The sequence below is a fragment of the Saccopteryx leptura genome, chromosome 3 (assembly GCF_036850995.1).
Source record: "Saccopteryx leptura isolate mSacLep1 chromosome 3, mSacLep1_pri_phased_curated, whole genome shotgun sequence".
NCBI classification, from domain to species: Eukaryota; Metazoa; Chordata; class Mammalia; order Chiroptera; family Emballonuridae; genus Saccopteryx; species Saccopteryx leptura.
The window spans coordinates 90,229,786-90,253,047 of NC_089505.1; the positions used below are offsets into that span (position 1 = coordinate 90,229,786).

Below are 23,262 nucleotides of genomic sequence, written 5' to 3' on the forward strand. Positions count from 1 at the left end.
GATACCAAAGAGTTCCTTTTTAACTGAATAAACTTGAAGAGGCAAAATGGATGAAGGGAAAAACAATAGCAGCTTTTACTTTTTTATTGCCTTTTAGTGTGTGTGTGTGGGGGGAGCTTGATTAGTAATTAACAACAACAACAACAATAATGAACACTTAAGCCTGCCAGGCACAATTAGGCACTTTCATATTTTAACTCATTTAATTCTCACAGCAGTCCTGTGGCAGATATTTCCTTTTATTTTCCCCATTCACGGACGAGAGGGTAGATGTTGGCTTACCTGCCTGCGGTCATACATCTAGGAATTGGGAGAACTGGAAAGTGAACTCATGCTGGCTGGTTCTGGAGCCCTCACTCTTAACCTCTGTGCTATATATATAGACTGCCCCTCAAAATAATTACTGTTTACCATTCTGTGTAGTGATACTGAATATCTATATCTACTTTGGATTTAACTATTAGATTAAAATTTATTTTAATGTTCTTTCTTGATGCAGGGAAATTATGAATTAAAAGGATATTAATATTAGTTTTGGCAGTTTTTGTTCCACTCAGATTGAATGAGAGCGAGGCCTTCTAAATGATCTCCTATCAAAATCATTCAAAATTTGCTTAGGAAGAGCAGAATTATTGTTAACTGAGTATATTTAATGTTTATTATAGCTTGCATATTTATTTTATACCCAAGTAATGACCATGTGACACTATAGACTTGGTAGTTTTTTTCCCTATTGTATATTTATTTTTAATACAAAGGTATTAAGTATATAGTGAACACATATAGTACATTTATCTTGTTTATAAGATTTGGAATCTAAGTTTGTTACTTTAAATGATTAAGTAATGTTATAATTATGGGTCTTTTGTTCAAATCTACCTTATGGCAATATACTTTACCACTTTATTTATTTTTTATTTTTTACAGAGACAGAGAGAGAGTCAGAGAGAGGGATAGATAGGGACCCCAGACAGACAGGAACAGAGAGAGATGAGAAGCATCAATCATCAGTTTTTCGTTGCGACACATTAGTTGTTCATTGATTGCTTTCTCATATGTGCCTTGACCGTGGGCCTTCAGCAGACCAAGTAACCCCTTGTTCAAGCCAGCAACCTTGGGTCCAAGCTGGTGAGCTTTGCTCAAACCAGATGAGCCCTCGCTGAAGCTGGCGACCTCAGGGTCTCAAACCTGGGTCCTCCGCATCCCAGTCCAACGCTCTATCTACTGCGCCACCGCCTGGTCAGGCTATTTTACCACTTTAATATGTATATTTCTGGAAATAAATTATTCTGAGTAGAGGGTGCTTATGGGTTTTGGTTTTATGGTTTTGAAATATAAGTGATGTACAAAATGCTTTTATTATGTGCTATTTTTATTTCTTTTTTTTTTGTTTATTAATTTTAGAGAGAGGGGAGAGAGAGAGAAACAACAATTTGTTGTTTCACTTATTTATGCATTCATTGGTTGATTCTTGTATGTGCCCTGACCAGGGATTGAACCCACAACCTTGGTGTATCAGGATAACTCTAACCAACTGAACTACCCAGCCAGGGCTATTCCATTTTCCTTAATTTTGGGTATAGGAGGATTTTAGAAGAGTAAGTTTGTGCTGAAGATGTAACTGGGATTTTTAAGAAACCCCAAACATGCTATGGTAGAAATGTTAATAGAAAGTAATAGTGTTGACACTCTGATATGTTAATTATAGTTGCAGCAAAATCTTTAGTAGTTTGCCAACAACCATATAATTGCTACATAGAGACTTTGAGATATTATTAGATAAACAGAATTATTTTGGAGAAGAGGAGGCTTTTAAGTAGAAAATTTGTTTTGACTGCCTTATTTTCTAGGGCTTAGTAATTAAAACATTATTTCTGCATCTGTATGCAGAAGTAACAAAGTTAGTAAAGAAGGCATGGAAAAAAGGGTAAAATTCAGCTACTTAATGGACTTTTGTAAGGCTAATTTTGACTTGAAGGGATCTCAAGAAAGAGAAAATGGTCTTTTGGTTCATGAGTAAACTAAAAGCTATGGGACATTTATGATAGTTCTTTTACAGGCATTTTTGTTTATCTTGAGTAAGGGTCTTCAGGTAAGCCTTTACATGGAAGATACTGTCCTGTTCTTCACTCTTCAGCTCACCTAAGGTAGTGACAGCTATAGCATGAGAAATAAGACGTTTGACGATAAAAGAGGAAAGGTGTAAAGGTATATGGAGAGGATACATGTGGGATCATCTGCCCTTTGGACTTGAGAAAAGATACAGTAAGATCTTCAATTTTGAAGCTGCCTTTCTGATTTATGAAGTAGAACTTAAGAAAACAGTATCAAGAATAGACAAGATCAGAACAGCGATAGGAAGCCAAGGCCCAGCGATGAGGGTGAGCAGAGGGAGTTATTGAGGAAGTCAGGAGGGAGCCTGAACAAAGACTTCTTCCTCTAGGGAATCCAGAAGATGGTTATGATAATAAGCATTGTAATAATAGTAGCTAATACAGCTTGTCTTTCTCTTTGGAACATTTCGTCCTGTGGCCCTCAGGACTCTGCTCTCCTGATTGCCTTCTTACTCACTGCCATTCTCTGTTCTTTCTCGCCTCCCTATGTTAAAAGTAAACCAGGACTTTGTCTCTTTTCTTTGAGCTCTTCTCTGTTTCCAGGGGAGACAGACTCCCTTAGTGATTTCATCCAGGCTCGAGGCTGTGAATGTCATTAGATGATGATGACTTCCACATTTATTTCTCTAGCCTGGACCTCTCTGTAGAACTCTAGGCTTGTCTGTCCAGCTGTTAACTCTACTTGAAAGCCTAAGAAGTACCTCAACAGAATTATTTTTTTTCCTCCTTGCCCACCTAAGGTGGTTCTTCCTTCATTCTTACTCATTCTTTTAGTTTCTGAGATCGAAAATATTTGAGTCCTCTTGCCTCCTCTTTTTCTTACAGGCCATCTGTAATTCATCAGTAAGTCCTGTCATCTCTGCCTTCACACTCTATCTTGAAGCCAGTTACTTTCTGCTCTAGTCCAAGTCAACACTACAGTACCCTCCTCTCTCTCAGTTTCTTTTCTTGTTCTTATGCAGTAGCTAGAGTCATGTTTTAGAAATGTAAATTAAATTATGTTACCCCTCTGCTTAAAATCCTTCCTTGCTTTCTATCACTTTTAGGATAAAATTAAGTCCTCACTTTAGCCACAAGGACCAATAGAATTTGGCTTCTGGCTAGCTGATTTCACATCTCATCATTGTTTACCCCTCTGGTTACACTGGTGGTCTTACCTGTTCCTCCAATGTCATTCAGATCCCTGCTTAAATATCACCTTCTCAGAGGTGGCAGGCAACCTGCTCAGTTATATCTAAAATCACCACTCCTATTGTTACCTTTTATCTTCTCTTTATTAGTTAATTATCTTCCTTATTAGAATGTAAGGTCCTTGAAGTCAGGGTCTGCTTTTCACTTCCTTCAGGTTCCTTCAGGTCTGGGGCATGATAGAAACTCAAATATTTGTTAAAGAAAGAATGTTTTGAACATTTACTTTGTGCTAAGCCCTGAGCTAAAACTCTAGATATGGATTAACCATTAATCCTCACAACTTGGAATCTATGTATAAAATTAAGCATTGCTATTATTGTACTCAGTTTACAGATAAGAAAATTGAGGTTTACAGAGTTTATGTGCCCAAGTTACAGGTGTACTCGACAATAATATTGGATCATTAGGGTGGGTTTAGATTAAAGCCTCTACAGTATTCTATTTCCTTTGAAAATATCCTAGAAATATTTTCTATGTCAACTCAAATATTGATTATTAAATATTGGGTCATATTATAGAATAAAATTCAGTTTTGGATCAAGAGACATAATACTTTATTTTTAAGATTTTATTTATTCATTTTAAAGAGAAAGAGGGAGAAAGAGAAAGAGAAGGGGGGAGGAGCAGGAAGCATCAACTCCCATATGTGCGTTGACCAGGCAATCCTGGGGTTTCGAACCATCAACCTCTGCGTTCCAAGTCAACACTTTATCCACTGCGCCACCACAGGTCAGGCTCAAGAGATGTAATATATACCACTCATAAAAATTAGGGGATATTTCAAAATGAATATGAAGCGATAAAATATCCCCTAATTTTTGTGAGCAGTATACTTTTTTTTTTTTTTTTTTTAATTTTTCTGAAGCTGGAAACAGGGAGAGACAGTCAGACAGACTCCCGCATACGCCCGACCGGGATCCACCCAGCACGCCCACCAGGGGCGACGCTCTGCCCACCAGGGGGCGATGCTCTGCCCATCCTGGGCGTCGCCATGTTGTGACCAGAGCCACTAGCGCCTGAGGCAGAGGCCACAGAGCCATCCCCAGCGCCCGGGCCATCTTTGCTCCAATGGAGCCTTGGCTGCGGGAGGGGAAGAGAGAGACAGAGAGGAAAGCGCGGCGGAGGGGTGGAGAAGCAAATGGGCGCTTCTCCTGTGTGCCCTGGCCGGGAATCGAACCCGGGTCCTCCGCACGCTAGGCCAACGCTCTACCGCTGAGCCAACCGGCCAGGGCAGTATACTTTTGATATAGGAATCTTTCTCCCAAATGCTACATACTATAATTTATGGATTTCTGATGCCAGATGCAGCTCTCATGTCATTACACAAATGGCAAGCAAACATTCCCAAATATTCTGCAGCAGCTATTGTGGTCTATGTAATTGGTCTCCACACTTCCAGTGATGCCTTCCTTCAATCCAGTGACTTCTTATTGCTCAGGGGTTCACCATCTCCTTAAAGTTCACTGTGTCCTGGCCAGATGCTCAGTTGGTTAGAGCATTGTCCCAATATACAAAGGTTGCCAGTTTGATCCCCATTAAGGGCACATACCGGAGCAGGTCAATGTTTCTGTCTCTTTCTCACTTCCTCTCTCTAAAATCAATAAAAAAAATAGAGAGAGCATTAAAAAAAAGTCCACCATGATTTGACCCTGAAATTTTGTTGCTTTTCTAACCTTTGCTGCTCATTGGACTTGACGAGACCTGCCAAACCAGTAGCTGGGTACAGTGCACTTCTTTTTGCCCGAGGGCTTCCTAATAGAGTTCCCTGACTTGGAATCGTATTTCCCAGTGGTTCAGAGCCCTGGAACCAGATGGTCAAGATTTCAATCCAGGCTCTGACCTTGAGTAAGCACATATATCTGTGTCTCGGTTGCTCCAAATGTAAAATGGAAATGATAATTGTACCTACTTCGTAAGGTTATTGTGAGGATTAAAGAAGTGAATACATGTAATGTTAGCATAGTATTTGGAAAATAGTAAGCATTTAGTTAAGGGTTAGCAGTTATTGTTACCACTTCACTTTCCCAGGCTCCTACTTATCCTTCAGCCAAGCCTCCTCTGTTTCACCAAATCATAAAAATTTTTTAGTAGAATGGTCAGAAAGGGCCTTGTGATAGGTGATGTTTGAACACGGATCTGCACAAAGTTAGGGAGTGGACTCTTCAGATACTTGAGCGAATAGCATCTCTGGTTGAGCAGTAAGTACAGAGCCCATAAGATGAGTGTGTCTTTAGTAAGAGGACCAGTGGGACCAGAGTGAGGGCTGGGTCTTTGGAAAGGAGGTCCTAGAGGGCAGTGGGAGATGGGGCAACTATAAAGCCTCCTGGGGTTTTGTTCAGGGTATGATGGGAAGCCTTTGGAAGGGTTTCACTCGAGGCTTGATGTGGTCATCTGAGAAGGCTTACTCCCTGCAATGTTGTGATTAGACTCTTCCAGGGCTCATGGGGAGCAGAAAGGGGGTTGGGAGGCAGGAACTGGAAGCTCATTCAGGAGGTATTGCAGTTATCCCAGTGAGAGAGATGGTGGCTTAGACCAGGGTGCTAATGATGGTGGTGGTAAGAAGCCCTGGGAATCTGTATACATTTGAAATTGGAGCTGACAGGGTAGATCAGATGCGGAGGGTGAGAAAAGAAAGTGAAAGATGACTCCAAGATCATCTGTGAAAAAGTTGCTTGAAGAAGAGATTCCAGGTCTGGAGTACAATGTGTGTCCAGAGAAATCTTGATAGGAGAAGCAGCCTTAGGTACAGAAGAATTTAAAAGGGACCTTGAAAAGTGGCATGAAAAGTTGATTTTATAGGAAATAAAGCAATATAAAGTATACAACATGTAAAATAATAGTTATATTCTGACTTCAGTCCTTAAAAAGTCTATTCTTTGAAGGGAAATACGGTCATTTTGATGCCAGGTGTCACCTGGGGAGGCCAAGGGAAGTCTCAGCCTGATCCAGGTTCTTGTCACAGAACAAGGGGTTCAAGAACATGGCAGAAGGAGTTAGCAATGTGCAGTAAGTTTATTAAAGTGATAGTACACACTCAAGAAGGGAGAGTGTGCAGCCTTGGAGAACAAGATGCCTTGATGGGGTCTGGTGGACCCCATTAAATGTGGGTAAGGGGGGATAGGGTGGTCCTCTGTTTCTTACGCTGGTGGGGTGACTGCCAACGAGGGTCTTCCTTGTCTCTCCTCTCCAGAGAGGGGTTTCTCTGTGGTCCTCCCAGTTATAGGAAATTGGGGAGATGGAAGCAGGGGAACACGTGGTCAGTAAAGGACATGTCTGTGATGTTCCAGCCAAAACTGAGGGGGCAGGTAGAGCTTGAGACTTTTGTTCCCTATTATAACTTTCCTGCCTCAATTTGGACAAAGCCTGCATGCTCACATGACCCTGGGAGACATGCTTTATTTGTAACAACTTTTACAATTTTATATTGGCAAAAATACTGTTTATATGTTGAATATGTTCATTAATTACTATAATTCCATTCTTATGTGCAGGCTTTCTGAGAAACCAAAGTCCTGCACACTTTATTTTTAGCTCAGCTGACTCTGATACAAGAATCACTACATTAACATTGCCCAATATTTCAATAATATTTATTCATTAACACAATTCTCTCTATATTCATTCTGTGAAAGTTGACAAAATTTACTGGTATTTTATGTATCGATTGCCCTGATGTGCACTGTTTTGGTTTTTCTTTCACTGCTCTTAAAAATGGTACATGATTGAATCAAATTGAAGTGGTGCACGACATATTCATCTGAGTGCCCATTCCATGTGGGACAGTGTAGAGGATCCGTAAGACGTGGTCCATGTACTGAAAGGGTTTGTGATGTGGTAGGAGCACAAAAGATTTGATGGCACATCTAAAGGACCCAGATGTAGTATTTTGACCTTGCCAAGAAATAAAATTTTTTATATTATGCTTTAGCTTACTTTATAAATTAGTTAACTTTTCTCACTTTGGTTTAAAGACCATGGAATATGGTTATACCCACCAAGTATCAAGAGAGTTTAAAAACTAGATTAAGATTAAAATAGCTTTTTTTTGCCTGCTCCCTTTCCCTGGGCACCGCCACTCATTCTAAACTCTGGGCTCCTGCAAGGCCAGCACCTCCATCATCTCCTTCCAGCTGCTGTCATCATGATCGTCCACTGGGACTTCATCAGCCATGAGGAGATGTTCTCTGACCTCTACAAGGTCTGGGAGGTCATGGACGATCTGTGCCTGGAGGTGGAGGAGACGATGGTCAGTAGGACCGAGGGTGACATTGATGACGCCCGAGGGCAGAGGTACTGAAAGCATAGTAATCACTGGTGTTGATATTGTTATGAACTATTATTTGCAGGAAACCAACTTCACAAATGAAGCCTACAAGCAGTATGTCAAAGATTACATGAAATTATTCAAAGGGAACTGTGAAGAACAGAGACCAGAAACCTTTTATGACAGGGCTGTAGAACAAATCAAGCAAATGCTTGCTAATTTCAGAAACTACCAGTTCTTTATTGGTGAAAACATGCATCCAGATGGCATGATGGCTCTGCTGGACTACCGTGAGGATGGTGTGACCCCATTTGTGATTTTCTTTAAGGATGGGTTAGAAGTGGGAAAATGTTACAAATTTGGCAATTTGGGTCTCTCACCTGTCATCATAACTGGCTGCTGCTTTTCGTCCACACACAAGGACTGGAACAATGGGACTGATGTTATCTGAGTTCTTCATTTATTTTGACCTTGATATATTTGAAACAGAGGCATTGTTTTGGAGAAAAACACGTCATGTAGGTTATCTAAAAATAAAATGCATTTAAACTCATTAAAAAAACATACAGGATAAAATACCTATTATTGAAAATTAACATTTGTGTAGTGGTTTCTATATTTAATCCTGTGAACTAGGTATTATCTTAGTTTTCAAGAGGACACGAAAGTGAAACAATACCTAAGATCACAAAAATATCAAAATATATATATTTTAAAAATATATATATTTCCTAATTGTTTTTTGTATGTTTAGAATATTAAAAGATACCAAAATATAGGTACTAATGCTAGTCCTTTGAATACAAATCCTATATACTTTCTAGTAAATGTATTGTTTCATTCCTTCCCTTTTTATCAGTGGTTAGGAAGATCCTATTTCTTTTTCTTTTTCTTTTTTTTGCAGAGACAGAGAGAGAGTCAGATAGGGACAGACAGGAAGGGAGAGAGATGAGAAGCATCAATTTTTCGTGGCAGCACTTTAGTTGTTCATTGATTGCTTTCTCATATGTGCCCTGACCTTGGGGCTACAGCAAACCGAGTAACCCCTTGTTCAAGCCAGCGACTTTGGGTCCAAGCTGGTGAGCTTTGCTTAAACCAGATGTACCCGCACTCAAGCTGGCGACCTCGGGGTCTCGAACCTGGGTCCTCTGTATCCCAGTCCGATGCTCTATCCACTGCGCCACTGCCTGGTCAGGCAGAAAGATCCTATTTCTTAATTGAGTTAAAGGAAGTCAGATCTCAACTGTTATTAATTCAGAAAGAAAAGTCTTTTGACATGTTTAGAAACATTAATTCATTGTCCATGGAGATAATAGTGGGCTTCTGATGAGTTCAAGTGCTGTCGTTAATATTTTATCCTCATAACAGTTTTTACTTTTCATTTGAAGAGTTCTGAGGTTTTAAAATCTTTTATTAGGGCCCTGGCCGGTTGACTCAGCTGTAGAGCGTCGGCCTGGCATGCGGGGGGCCCGGGTTCGATTCCCGGCCAGGGAGCATAGGAGAAGCGCCCATTTGCTTCCCCACCCCACCCCTTCCTCTCTGTCTCTCTTCCCCTCCCGCAGCCAAGGCTCCATTGGAGCAAAAATGGCCCGGGCGCTAGGGATGGCTCCTTGGCCTCTGCCCCAGGCGCTAGAGTGGCTCTGGTCGCGGCGGAGCGACGCCCCGGAGGGGCAGAGCATCGCCCCCTGGTGGGCGTGCCGGGTGGATCCCGGTCGGGCGCATGCAGGAGTCTGTCTGACTGTCTCTCCCCGTTTCCAGCTTCAGAAAAATACACACACAAAAAAAATCTTTTATTAGGAAATACTTTATGTGTATATACAATGTTTATATAGCTACATATAAAGAATACTATAAAACAAAGAACCCTATAACTACTACTCAACCTAACATATAGAAATCACCCATGCCTTCTGAGGCTTCCTACTTACACTTTTCCCTTAAACAGGTAACAACAGTATTGAATTTTGCATTGTTCCAAAGTGTCTTAAATCTTAAATATCTTTTATTTAGAAATTTAACATTTTTAAATATCGTAGGTAAATTTAATTTTGTTTGACATAACTATTATGTAAATAACTTAAATTTTTTTTTTTCTTTTTTTTCTGAAGCTGGAAACGGGGAGAGACAGTCAGACAGACTCCCGCATGCGCCCGACCGGGATCCACCCGGCACACCCACCAGGGGCTATGCTCTGCCCACCAGGGGGCGATGCTCTGCCCCTCCGGGGCGTCGCTCCGCCGCAACCAGAGCCACTCTAGCGCCTGGGGCAGAGGCCAAGGAGCCATCCCCAGTGCCCGGGCCATCTTTGCTCCAGTGGAGCCTTGGCTGCGGGAGGGGAAGAGAGAGACAGAGAGGAAGGAGGGGGGTGGTGGTGGAGAAGCAAATGGGCGCTTCTCCTATGTTCCCTGGCCGGGAATTGAACCCGGATCCCCCACACGCCAGGCCGACGCTCTACCGCTGAGCCAACCAGCCAGGGCCACTTAAATTTTTATTTATTGATTTTTTGAGAGAGGAGAGGAGAAAGAGAGAGAAACATCAGTTTGTTGTTTTACTTAGTTATGCATTCATTGGTTGATTCTTGTATATGCCCTGACGAGAGATCGAACCCGCAACCTTGGCTTAATAGGATGATGCTCTAACCAACTGAGCCACCCAGCCAGGGCACTAACTCTGTAAAATAATATTTTGATTTACTTATTTATGTTAAAAATAAAAAGGGTTTTGTTGTCTTAGAGGCAGTTATTTAAAAGGCAGCTTGTTTTGAAGCTGGGAGCTAAGAAAGTTTATTTGTTTCGGAAGTTTCCAAGATCTGAAAGAAGGGAATATTGAGGAAGAGGAAAAGGATTTTATGTGAATCAAGGAAATTATTCACTGGTATAATTTTTCTTTACTAGAGAAAAGGAAACAAAGAAGTTGGATCTGAAAACTAGCTCTTAAGTTCTTGGCAGAATTGGTACCTAAAAGTCTGAATGAAACATGGCTTAAATGTTTTATGACAGCAGGCCCTGGCTGGGAGGTTCAGTGGATAAAGAGTCGTTCCGGTGTACTGAGGTCACGGGTTTGATCCCCCATCAGGGCACATACAAGAAGCAGTCAATGAGTGCACAACTAAGTGAAACAATTCTCTCTCTCTCACTACCCCTTCCCACCCTCAAATCAATGGAAAAAATTTTTAATAAAAAAAGCTTTATGACAGCAAATTTTCTAGAGGTTAGAAGTGTTTGTTTTAAACATGTTTTTGAGTAGTGAAAACTACAGAGGTCATAGCCTACATCTCATCTTGTTACTGTCCTTAATGCTGAGCCACTGAAATCTGAAATCTGGTTCATATAGTATGACATTAACTTTTGGATGTTTTTTGGGATAGAGTTTGTATGTGGTTTTTCAAGTTTAAGGAAATATAATTCTCAAGTTCCTAGTTTTAAATGGGTAAGGAGAGTTTTAATGCCTGCAGTATAATATTAGGGGGTAGTCATATACCAGTGATGGGCAATCTTTTGAGCTTGATGTGTCAAAATTTGCCAAAAAACCGAGCATAACTCTTGGGTGGTGTGTCACTTTGAGAAAAAAACCATAATTTCACTATATTTATAGTTTAAATAACATAAATGTTTTGGCCTACAGACCTCCGGCACAGAGTGTCTACACTACAGCAAATGTTTTATCCTCGGCTGAGGATGAAACGTCCTTCTCAGCATGCGGCCCCATACTTCTCTGGTATGCGGCCGCATGTGGCCGCGTGTCATCAAAAATGGCTACGTGCGTCACTGCTGACACGTGTGTCATAGGTTCGTCATCACGGTCATATATATATATGTATACAGATACATATATGTGTGCATGTTCATAAAAATGCCTTTCTGTGTTTGTCCTGGTGATGGTTGCATGTAAGAAATAAGCATTTAAATGATGAGTATTCCTTTGGCCAGGTAACTCACTTGGTTAGAGTGTCATCCCAATACATCAAGGTTGTGGGTTCGATCCCTGGTCACGGCACATGCAGAAATCAATCAATGAATGCATGGATAACTGGAACAACAAATCAATGTGTTTCTCTCTCTCTCTCTCTGTCTTCCCCCCTCTCCCCTTTCCATTCTCTCTCTAAAAAGAAAAAAATCAATTAAATAAATAAATGATGGATGTCTTGGCTCAGAGTGTGTGCTCTGGAGCCAAGCTCTTCAAGTTCACATCCTGGATTGGTTCTTCAGTCTTGGGATAATAACACATCTGCTTTATTGAGTGGTTGGGGGGGGGGTTAAGTAGGTTAGTACACAGAAAGTATTTACAGCTTAGAGTCAGTGCCCCATAAATGTTGGCTGTTACTTCTTATATGTAGTGCCTTTTGTTTAGAAACATTCTTCTTTGCTTAGGTTGCCATTTGTATGTGAGGAGATGTTCTTTCTAGAACCATGTCTCCTTGTCACATGATTATGTGCAGTTTGAGCCTTATTAATACACTGTCAGCATTTGAGGTTGGAACATAAGTGTGTGGCCATATCCTGCTGAATCCGGAAGAGAGAGAACTAAGCACAGTAGCAACTGTTGCTATTTATGTCCTGAGTAGCAGCTGCTCTGGACAGATTTATTTTTTAATCTTGATCTCACTGATACTCTGGGTTATGGCCCTGCCTTAGAGAAGTGGATTGGTTGCCATGTCGGGTCTTTGAGGAGATTTCATGACCACATGTTACAAGGATTCGATTCCATGTGAAATATGAGGAGCCAGAGCTTTGTGTGTATGAGAAAGGGAGAGGGCTAAGCCTCAGCCCTCAGTCAGTCCCTGCAGTGGAGTGTGATTAAATTAATCACAAGAGAAATCACTGTTAATTTGGGCAATGAGACTTCATATTTTTCGGTCAGTAAGTAAATTTGCTGTTTACAACATTCCCCAGAAGATTTAGTAGTCTGTGATTCACTGTATACCCACATAGACACAAATGTGCACACATACATATGGTAACTTACCATGTTTCCCCATGTATTAAACGCTCCCATGTATAAGACACACCTTAATTTTGTGGTCTGAAATTTGGGGAAAAAAATGTATTACATAAAGTTATTGAACTCAAGTTTTATTCATCATAAAATTCATACAACTCCTCATCACTGTCACAACTCCCATTCATTAGCTTGTCCTCATCTGTGTCCGATGACGAATCCCTGTCTTCAACAATGAGCGTAAAAAGAAGCGCAAAAAGCGAGAAATGCAAGTTAAAAAAAAACTACAACCACTGTACAAGATGCACCCAGTTTATAGACCCCAAATTTTTTGAAAAACTGTGCGTCTTATACATGGGGGAATATGGTGTGTATTAGTTGTCAGCTGTGAATTTCAGAAATGAGACTATCTTTTCTTTCCAATGAGTACTTCATTACCAAATGCTTTTCTGAAGTAGGAAAGAGCTTTAAAAAGAGTTTATTTCAGTGTTCGCTTTGGCAGCACATATACTAAAAAAAAGAGGTTATTTCAAATAGTTGTTAGATTAATTCAGTAATTTTTCAAATTTTTATTTCTGATGTGTCATAATATTCGAAGCTTCTGAAGAACCTTGAAACAGTAATGTGGCTCATTTCCAGATCTCGGCTGCTTAACTTCCTTTGGGCTCAGTCATAAAATATTAATGAGCACCTACTGTGTACCAGGCTCTGCTCTGAATCCGGTGACACTTTGTGAATGTTATTGATCTGATTCTTTTCAAATTCTATGTATAGTCCACCTATTAAAAGTGTGATTATTTTTGTTTTTGATTGCCCTATTTAGATTCAGTGGTATGAATTTACTGACTTGGATGTTTTGAATTTATGCATAATATCCTGTTGAAATAAAAAGCATGCAACTGAGTGACTTATAAAATCAAAACATTTTAATCTCCAGGTATTATTAATCCAAAGAATCCAAAGGAAGCTCCGAAGTCCTTCAGCTTCGACTACTCCTACTGGTCTCACACCTCGGTGAGTATACTCCTGGTGCAGCATCAATGGGAACTGTGTGGGGATTGGAGGGTGTTTAAACATGTTTTCAAAGAGCCTGTAGCTCCAACAGGCAAATAGAAGTTACGAGCTCCTAGGAAAGTGGAGAGTAGGGCCCTTCCCAATATCCTTACTCAGTATAGGACCTGCAGTCTTGCTGCCCTCTAGGGCTTGTTCCAAAACTGGAGTTTGCTTCTGCATCTCTTTGTTCAGCGTTTTTTGTTGTTCTTTTTTTTTTCTTCCTATTTTGTGTTGAAATAGGAGATGTTTTAAACTATTGACAAAGGCTAATTTGTAACAGTCTTTGCTGAAAGCTGTGTTTAATTTTTATTTTATTTTTTTACAGAGACAGAGAGAAAGTCAGTGAGGGATAGACAGGGACAGACAGACAGGAATGGAGAGATGAGAAGCATCAATCATTAGTTTTTCATTGCGCATTGCGACACCTTAGTTGTTCATTGATTGCTTTCTCATATGTGCCTTGACCATGGGCCTTCAGCAGACCGAATAACTCCTTGCTTGAGCCAGCGACCTTTGGTCCAAGCTGGTGAATTTTTGCTCAAACCAGATGAGCCCACGCTCAAGCTGGCGACCTCAGGGTCTCGAACCTGGGTCTTCTGCATCCCAGTCTGATGATGTTCTATCCACTGCGCCACCGCCTGGTCAGGCTGAAAGCTGTGTTTATTAAGATATCTGCACTACTGTTAGCAACTTTCAAAAGTATTTTTATATGTGAACTTGATCATTTATCTTTTAGTCCCCTTTTTCTCTTAAGAAAATTTTCTTGACCTGACGTGGTGGTGGCGCAGTGGATAGAGCGTTGGACTGGGACACAAAGGACCCAGGTTCAAAACCCCGAGGTTGCAGGCTTGAGAGTGGGCTCATCTAGTTCAAGCCAGCCTCACCAGCTTGAATCCAAGGTCGCCCGCTTGAGCAAGGGGTCACTTGATCTGCTGTAGGTTCTCAGTCAAGGCACATATGAGAAAGCAATCAATAAACAACTAAGGTGCCGCAAAGAAGAACTGATGCTTCTCATCTCTCTTCCTTTCTCTGTCTGTCCATATCTGTCCCTCTGTCTCTCTGTCTTTCTGTCTGTCACAAAAAAAAAAAGAAAAAAGAAAAAAATTTTCTTGGAGCACCCTGTGAATGGAAGAGAGATATTTATTTGTAAGATTATGGAAAACAAAGTGTAATCATGCTAGATAATTTCATATAGATATGGTTTTATATAGCTGACCTGGATAATGTGTGTGTGTGTATGTGTGTGTGTGTGTGTAAAACGAGGAGAATAAACTATGTATTGGGGGAAATCTAAAAATATATATTTTAGGTGACTATTCTGATGCAAAACACTTGTATTTATTATAGAAGTAATCAAATAAGCATAGGAACGAATATAAATAAAATGTCATTTATTTCTTCTTTTAATCTTGATAGCCCGAGGATCCATGTTTTGCATCTCAAAGTCGTGTGTACAATGATATTGGAAAGGAAATGCTCTTACATGCCTTTGAGGGATATAATGTCTGTATTTTTGCCTATGGGCAAACTGGTGCTGGGAAATCTTACACAATGATGGGTAAACAAGAAGAAAGCCAGGCTGGCATCATTCCACAGGTAAGAAGCAAAACACAACGAAAAACATTCGTTCATCATTACTCTTAGTTTTCAAAGGCTTTGACAATTATTTTTATTTAGCAAACATTTATTCTGGGACTATCATACCAGGCACAAAGATAAATTACCTGTCCCTCTCCCTCAGAGAAACTAAGTATTTTGGAAGAGATTGACATGTATACATGTCTACCTTAAAGGTGGAAAAGTTGGCTGTGACCAGTTGGCTCAGTGATAGAGCATCTGCCCAGCATGTAAATGATCGGGGTTTGATTTCCAGTCAGGGCACACAGGAGAAGCAACTATCTGCTTCGCTACCCCTCCCCCTTCCCTGCAACCATGGCACGATTGATTGATTTGAGTGAGTTGGCCCCAGGCGCTTAGGATGGCACTGTGGCCTCTGCCCCAGGTGCTGAAAATAGCTCTGTTGCCAAGCAATGGATCAACACCCTAGACGGGCAGAGCATCCCCTCATAGGGGCTTGCAGGGTAGATTCTGGTTGGGGCACTTATGAGAGTCTGTCTCTCTGCTGCCCTTGCTTTCACTTAAAAAGAAAAAAAAGGTGGGAAGGTTGATGTTTTGTAAAGGTTTTGCTGTGTATAAAATGTTATCTTTTGAACAGTGTTACCAGCTTCTTCAAAAAGATAGTATATAACAGGCTCTGTTCTGAATCCTGGGGATACTTAATGAATGTTGTTGGTCTGATTTTTTTTTTAAGTTCCATATATAAATCACCTCTTAATAAGTTTACTATTTTATTTTTTGATCACATTGAAATACTTTCCTTTTATTGTATTAGTTTAATACTATCATTTTTAAGATTGAGTTTTGTTTTTTTTTTAAGTAAGAGGAAGTGAGCTAGTGAGACAGACTCCCACATGCCCCTGGACTGGGATCTACCTGGCAGCCCCATCTGGAGTCAATGCTCAAATCAACTGAGCTATTTTTAGTGCCTAAGACTAACTTGTTCCAACCAACCGAGCTATCCTCAGCACCCAGGGCCAATGCTAGAACCAGTTGAGCCACTGGCTGTGGGAGGGGAAGAGGGAGAAAAGGGGGAGGGGGAGAGAAGTAGATGGTCATTTCTTCTGTGTTCCCTGACCGGGAATTGAACCTGGGACGTTCGTACACCAGGTGACACTATTTGTTGAGCCAACTGGCAATGGCCTGAAACTTCTTTTCTAAGAGTGGTTAGTCTTTTGATTTTATTTTGTTTGGGAATGCAGAGGAGTTGTGACATAGGTATTTAGAAAAAACTTCTTTTTAAATAACAGGAATGTTGTCTGCTTTTGTTAATGATATTTAGAATTAATTTTAAAGAGTATTTATTTATTTATTTTTCTAACTATAGGCCTAGTATGACTGTCTCTAGAATACATAGGAAAAAAACGTTTTAGAAGAAAATTGAATGTGCTAGTATACTATTTTTTCTCTATAAAAAATATATGTCTATCACCCTAGCTGAGTAGCTCAGTTCATTAGAGTGTTGGCCTGATAATGCCAAGGTTGCAGGTTTGATTCCTGGTCAGAGCATATACAAGAATTAACCAGTGAATGCATAAATAAGTGGAACCACAAATTAATATTTCTCTCTACCTCTCCTCCCCTTCCTCTGTTTCTAAAATCAATTAATCAGTTAAAAAATTTTAATGTCTGTATTAAGACATAATGTATATTTGGGAAGTGTCCTTCTTTGTATGTAGTAATAACAATAGTTACAATACTAATTAGAGAAAACATTCTGAAATACTCCCCATGTGCCATGCACAGGTCTAAGTACTTTACAAACACGAGCTCATCTAATCCTCTTCACATGACCCTAAGAGGTAGGTGCTGTTGTAACCCTCATTTTACAGATAAGGAAACTGAGGCACAGAGGTCATGTCACTTGAAATGGCAGAGCCAGAATTCAAACACATGCATGGTAGTTCTGGTATCTCTGATTTGATTACTTTGTAATACTTACTTGGCAATAAAATAATTGTGGACTGAAATTATACTAAATAGTCATATTTATTCTATCCCATTACCACACTTTGTTTCACCTCTATTTTCCCTGAATTTGTTTGCTACTAGAGTTCTTGTATAGTTCCATATGTATCCTTTTTCTGATAGAATTTTGGAATATTTTATTTTAATGGAAAAGCATGAATTTTTAAAAAGGTAATTATTATTTAGAAACTGCCATTTGTAATAAATTTTAAATTCTATTTAGACTTCTAGACTTCACATTAGTTTATTTTTTAAATGTTTGTTATTGCCTTATTACTAAATGTATAACAAATGATAATTCAGTAGATTTTCATTAATTCTTTAAAAAAACATCACATATTTTAAGTAATTCAAGAGATAGGTAGAATGAAATTTTATAATTTTCTTGATCTTAAAAAGTTGATGTTTTCTGTTAGAAATGTCACTATGTAGTAGAGTAGCTTCTCATAAAGATTTGGGGTTTTAAGACAGAGGTAAAAGGGAAAGTATTATAGAGTCAAAATGTTTCTAGAAAGTAGTTTCATTTATACCCTGCAAATAGTGTGTATTCTCTCTCTATATGTGTGTATGTATATGTATTATAGTAACTGACAATACATAATGAAATTTATATATCCTAATAAGTAATATATATACAAAATACTGTTAAATAGTAGTTTTAGTCCTACAATAATAATACTAATAGTGGGATCACACTTACTGTAGTATAGTATGAAGAGTTGAATTCACATAAATTGTGTCAATGACATACATTGTAAGAGACATTATTCCTTCTCTTCCCCTAAATGTAGCTTCCTTTCTCAGGAAACATTGAGATGCTGTTGTTGAGGGATTATATAGATAAGAAGAATGTGTTTAAACCTGTCCTTCTAATTCATTCAAAGAATTCACCTTTGTTGTTGATACCATTAGTATTTGATAAAAAAAGAAAAGAGGATATTGCTAACTTGTTTAGCTATCCTGGGTGTAACTTACTGCTTCTCTGATTTATACTATTCATGTGTCTCTCATTCTGTTTCTGTAGTTATGTGAAGAACTATTTGAGAAAATCAATGACAACTGTAATGAAGAAATGTCCTACTCTGTTGAGGTGAGTGTGCCTGCAGGTTAAAACCAGAGGCCTCCATACTCAGTTGCCTCAGATGGTTTTAAATGGCTCCAAATTATGACTGCTATCGATGACTTAACCGCTCCCCCAGTTTGTACTTTTAGGCTATATCTAAGTTTTGGTTATAATGAAGAGTGTTGCAATTAAGTCCTTATTTATAAGTCTGGCTTTAATTTCATTTATTTTCTTCGTGTTTATGTTGGTTGTCAAAAAATAAAGTTGAATTTTAGAAAGAAGCCCCATTAGGAGGCTGTAAGCACCCATTCCTCTCTTGCTAACATTTAGTATTTTCATTTTTTAACTTTTGCTAATTTGATAAGGGAAACTTTCTCACTCTTAAGTTTGAATTTCTTTATTAGTGTGGTTGAACATGGCTATGTCCGTTTACATGCTAGGATTGCAATATTTTTCTTATTCATTTGTATGAACTATTTTCCTTTAACGTTATTAATCATGATTTTTGACAGGCATACGTTTTACAAATGTATGTAATCAAATCTCTTATCTTCCCCACCCTTTATACTTGCTTATAATCTTGGAAACTTATTCTCTATCTGTTGTATACCCTAGCTTTTTTAAGAAAAGTTTTGTAGGGCCCTGGCCGGTTGGCTCAGCGGTAGAGCGTCGGCCTGGCGTGCGGGGGACCCGGGTTCGATTCCCGGCCAGGGCACATAGGAGAAGCGTCCATTTGCTTCTCCACCCCCCCTCCTTCCTCTCTGTCTCTCTCTTCCCCTCCCGCAGCCAAGGCTCCATTGGAGCAAAGATGGCCCGGGCGCTGGGGATGGCTCCTTGGCCTCTGCCCCAGGCGCTAGAGTGGCTCTGGTTGCCGCGGCAGAGCGACGCCCCGGAGGGGCAGAGCATCGCCCCCGGGTGGGCAGAGCATCGCCCCTGGTGGGCGTGCCGGGTGGATCCCAGTCTGGATCCCGGTCGGGTGTATGCGGGAGTCTGTCTGACTGTCTCTCCCCGTTTCCAGCTTCAGGAAAAAAAAAAAAAAAGAAAAAGAAAAGTTTTGTAGAATTACTTCGTATAGATTAGTTTATTTGACAAACATTTCCCCCTTTTTATTTATTTTTTAAGTAAGAGAAGGGGAGATAGACTCCCACATGCACTTGACCGAGATCTACCTGGCAAGCTGTCTGGAGTCGATGCTTGAATCAACTGAGCTATCAGCTCCTGAGGCTGACGCTCGAACCAATCAAGCCACTAGCTGCGAGAGGAGAAGAGAGAAGGGAGAGAGGGAGGTAAAGAGAAGCAGATGGTCGCTTCTCATGTGTGCCCTGACTGGGGGATCAAACCCGGGACATAAATACACCGGGCCAACTCTCTATCCACTGAGCCACTGGCCAGGGCCTTACTGTATTTTTATATTGTATTTCAAAATAATTTAAAAAACTGAGAATGCTGAAAGATAAAGTAATTGATTTATTATGAGATTAAAACAGTAGGATGACAGATAATTTTTCTAAAAGCAGGTCACTCTAGAAAGTGAGATGGTATTTTAATCATTCCCATGTACTTAAACTTGTACATATAGTCCTGACTCCCAGGAAGATATTTTATCTTCTTGGAAAGCGTGTCCCTTTTCACACAGTTATGAGGCTAAGAGGACCCAAAATAACCTAGTAAAGATGGATGTGCTCCATTACTTATTCTCTACTATGCAAATGCATCTGAGCCACCAGTTTCTTTTAGTTCTGAATGAACCAACCACTTGAGATCCCAAGTGGCAAAATCAATTCATTAAGCACCAGGCCTTTTCGGGCTCTTTCTAGGCACTAAACATACATCAGCTAATAAAGCAAAGATCCCTACTCTGGTGAGCTTATGGTTCTAGGAAGGGAGACTGAAAATAAACAACAGATACAAGAAATAAGTAAAATTATAAAATAGGTTAGAGTGGAGTGGGGTAAGCACGATGAGGAAAAGAAAAGAACAGGGTAAAGGAGACGAGGAGTGCTGGGTGGAAGGTGGGCTGCGGTACTATGAGGGGTAGTCAGGCAAGCCCCCGAGGGGTGGCAAGATGTGAAGAAGAGACCTGAAGGAGGTGAAAAACTCAGTCAAAAGATATCCAGGAAAAGAAAATTCTAGGTAGAGGAAAAGGAAAGGCCTTGAAGTAGAAACATTCCTGTGTGTTCCAGCAACAGCAGCAAAAAGTCCAGTGTGGCTGGAGCACTGTGAATCAGGGAGAGAGGCAGGAAAGAAGGTGGACGTCCCCTGAACCTAAAGAACTGAGGGTCTGCATTGCACTCTAAATAAGCCTGTGAACTTAGACCTACAATGAAAGAAAATGGCTTTTTCTATTACAAGATCAAAAAACTCCGTCATATAATTCAAAACAGAATAGTTACAGGATGAGACAAGAGAATTCATTTTAACAAAAATATTTTTAGAGCAGCACATTCCCCTTTTGGTGTATGATGGTCACAGCAGAATTCTTTAAAACTTTATGCAACACTTGAAAAAACCCAAAGCGTCTAAGTGGATCAACTAGAAATTGTGTAAGTCCTACAGATAATCAAACATATACACTTTTTATAAAAAACTGGGGTTTGCTTTAAAAGCAGCTTAATTTCTCAGAGCAGGCTCATGTTCACAGCGCATTATGTTATGGTGTCAGCAGTCGGAGTTTCATTCTTCTGCATGTGGCTTTCCAGTTTTCTCAACATCATTCAGTGAAGAGACTTCCTTTCTCCATTGTATGTTTTTGGCTCCTTTATAAAAAATCAGTTACCTATACATTTGTGAGGTCAGAACACTTTCATAATTTTAGTGACAATGAAGTTAAATACCAAAACTGGGAAGGGTATAAAATAACAACTTCATAAAGCACATAAAAATAAAGTGGATGCCCTGGGATTCCTGGTTGATCCTGGTCAAAGAGCATGCAGGAATCTGTCTCTCTATCTCCCCTCCCCTCACTTAAAAAAAAAAATACAGTCAGATCTGAGATTGTGTAAAAGAAAAAGGAAATAGAAATAGAGATAAGGCCTGACCAGGCGGTTGCACAGTGGATAGAGCATTGGCCTGGGACATTGAGGACCCAGGTTCAAAACCTCAAGGTCGCTGGCTTGAGCGTGGCCTCACCTGGCTTGAGTGTGGGGTCGCTAGCTTGAGTGCAAGGTCATCGACACTGCTTGAGCAGTCGCTGGCTTGAGCAGGGGTTCACTGGCTCAGCTGGAGGCCCCCTCCCCCCCCCCCCCCCCCCGCTTCAAGGCACATATGAGAAAGCAATCAATGAACAACTAAGGTACCTCAACGAAGAATTTATGCTTCTCATCTCTCTCCCTGTCTGTCTCTCGCTCTTGCTAAAAAATAAACTAAAATAAAAATAAAGATAAGGTTCCATTTGAGATACTCTGGAAGTGTGTCTGTAGAAATTTAAAGTTGAAAAATGCAGAAGTTATATTGTATGCTTGAGTCGCTCAATGACACAGAAGTGCCTGAAAATGTCTGGTGTTTAATGAATTGAATTTCCAGGTGGGGTCTGTAACGTAATGATTCTTAGAGAAGCATCATAATTAGGCTTACTGTGGTGAATTCTCCCTAGTCCAGAGCCCATTGCTTAGAAATGTGATCTTACAGATAAATCAGGATCAGCACCATCAATCTTGAGTCAGATTGGAGTGACACTCATTTGACTGATGTTGAGAAACCAGCAGATTGGTTTGTTACTTTCTTGTGGGCGTACCTCTGTTGGAATGCTGTTGGTTTTTTGGTGAGCGTGGATTTAGAGGGAGAGGAGTGGATTAGACAAATGTTTAATTGCTTCAGGTAAAGAAATGATAGCCTGACAGAATTATCTCCATGATAGAAATGGTCCTGCTGGCAGGACAAGAATTCCTGAAGTACAGTGTCTGAGGCTTCTTCAACCCTATGAGACTTGGATAGGTCCTGCCACACAGGTTCTGTGTTGATCAGCTTTTACCCATTCTGGTAGACACATTTTTTGGTCCATAATTAGTCACAGTGTTGACAGTCTTAAAAGTATTAGAGTCACTGGTCTCTTTTGTCTTAACTTCCCTGGAATAATGGTATTATTCCTTGGTTTTAACACTAATGGCAATCTTGTTTCCAAACTTTTGGAGTAAGCTCACTGTAAACCCCAGTTATTGAGAACAGCATACATTTAAAAAAGTTTTTACAACTGAAAAGTTGCTACTAAAAATGATATTTTTTCTGCCTAGGACAGGCAGCAACCGCTGTGTGCTGAGGTAGCTATTTATCTCCTTTTCCTTCCTGACAAAGTCAGAATGCTTGGTTCTCACCTACTTGGTGATACCAGCGCACACTGTTAATGGGAGTAAACAGGGCTGGAGCTGTGGAGTTTACTTAGTAAAGGTGGCTGATCTCTAGTTATAGAACTTTTAATACAAGTTTTTAAAAATCTTTTAAATGTAGAGGATTTTTTTCTAAGTCCTAATTCATTAATCATTTGTTTCTAGGTGAGCTACATGGAAATTTACTGTGAAAGAGTACGAGATTTGCTGAATCCAAAAAACAAGGGTAATTTGCGTGTACGGGAACACCCGCTGCTTGGCCCATACGTGGAGGATCTGTCCAAGTTAGCTGTCACTTCCTACACAGACATTGCTGACCTCATGGATGCTGGGAACAAAGCCAGGTACGGTAGGAAATAGGCTAATGACTGATGTCTTGGACACATTTTGAGGCCCTTTGTTCCCAGTGACAGACTTGAGACCGTGTTTATAGTCATGAAAATTGCTGTTATTGTGGAGTCGTCTGATCTTTCAGCTGTGCTGGAGAAGTGAGGGCTTCTGCATTCAGTACTCAGTGTCTTCTCATCAAACAGTGCATGGCTAACATACAGTAGAACTTTGGTTAAGTTTTACTATTGTTTTGGTCAAGTTGAGCCAAAATGTTGCTTATCACATGCCTGTGGTAGTAGGTCATTTGGAATAAATGAATGCCTAATAAAGAATAACAAATGCCTAGGTGGTTTCTAGAGGGACAGGTGGAGTATGCAAAATGATCTTGAGGGGTACCTTTGG

At 40.1% G+C, this 23,262-nt stretch overlaps 1 protein-coding gene and 1 pseudogene across 28 annotated transcripts in view; both read left to right on the plus strand.

Moving 5' to 3' along the window:
* KIF1B (kinesin family member 1B) overlaps positions 1 to 23,262 on the plus strand; it is a 150,801-nt gene that overhangs the window by 31,327 nt on the left and 96,212 nt on the right. For all 28 annotated transcript variants that reach the window (XM_066375033.1, XM_066375007.1, XM_066375012.1 and 25 more), the window contains exons 3-6: positions 13,445 to 13,521; positions 14,977 to 15,156; positions 18,170 to 18,235; positions 22,696 to 22,874. In XM_066375033.1, coding sequence (XP_066231130.1) covers positions 13,445 to 13,521; positions 14,977 to 15,156; positions 18,170 to 18,235; positions 22,696 to 22,874 — 502 coding nt within the window. The remainder of the gene's footprint in view (positions 1 to 13,444; positions 13,522 to 14,976; positions 15,157 to 18,169; positions 18,236 to 22,695; positions 22,875 to 23,262) is intronic.
* LOC136397213 (translationally-controlled tumor protein pseudogene) lies at positions 7,447 to 8,020 on the plus strand (annotated as a pseudogene).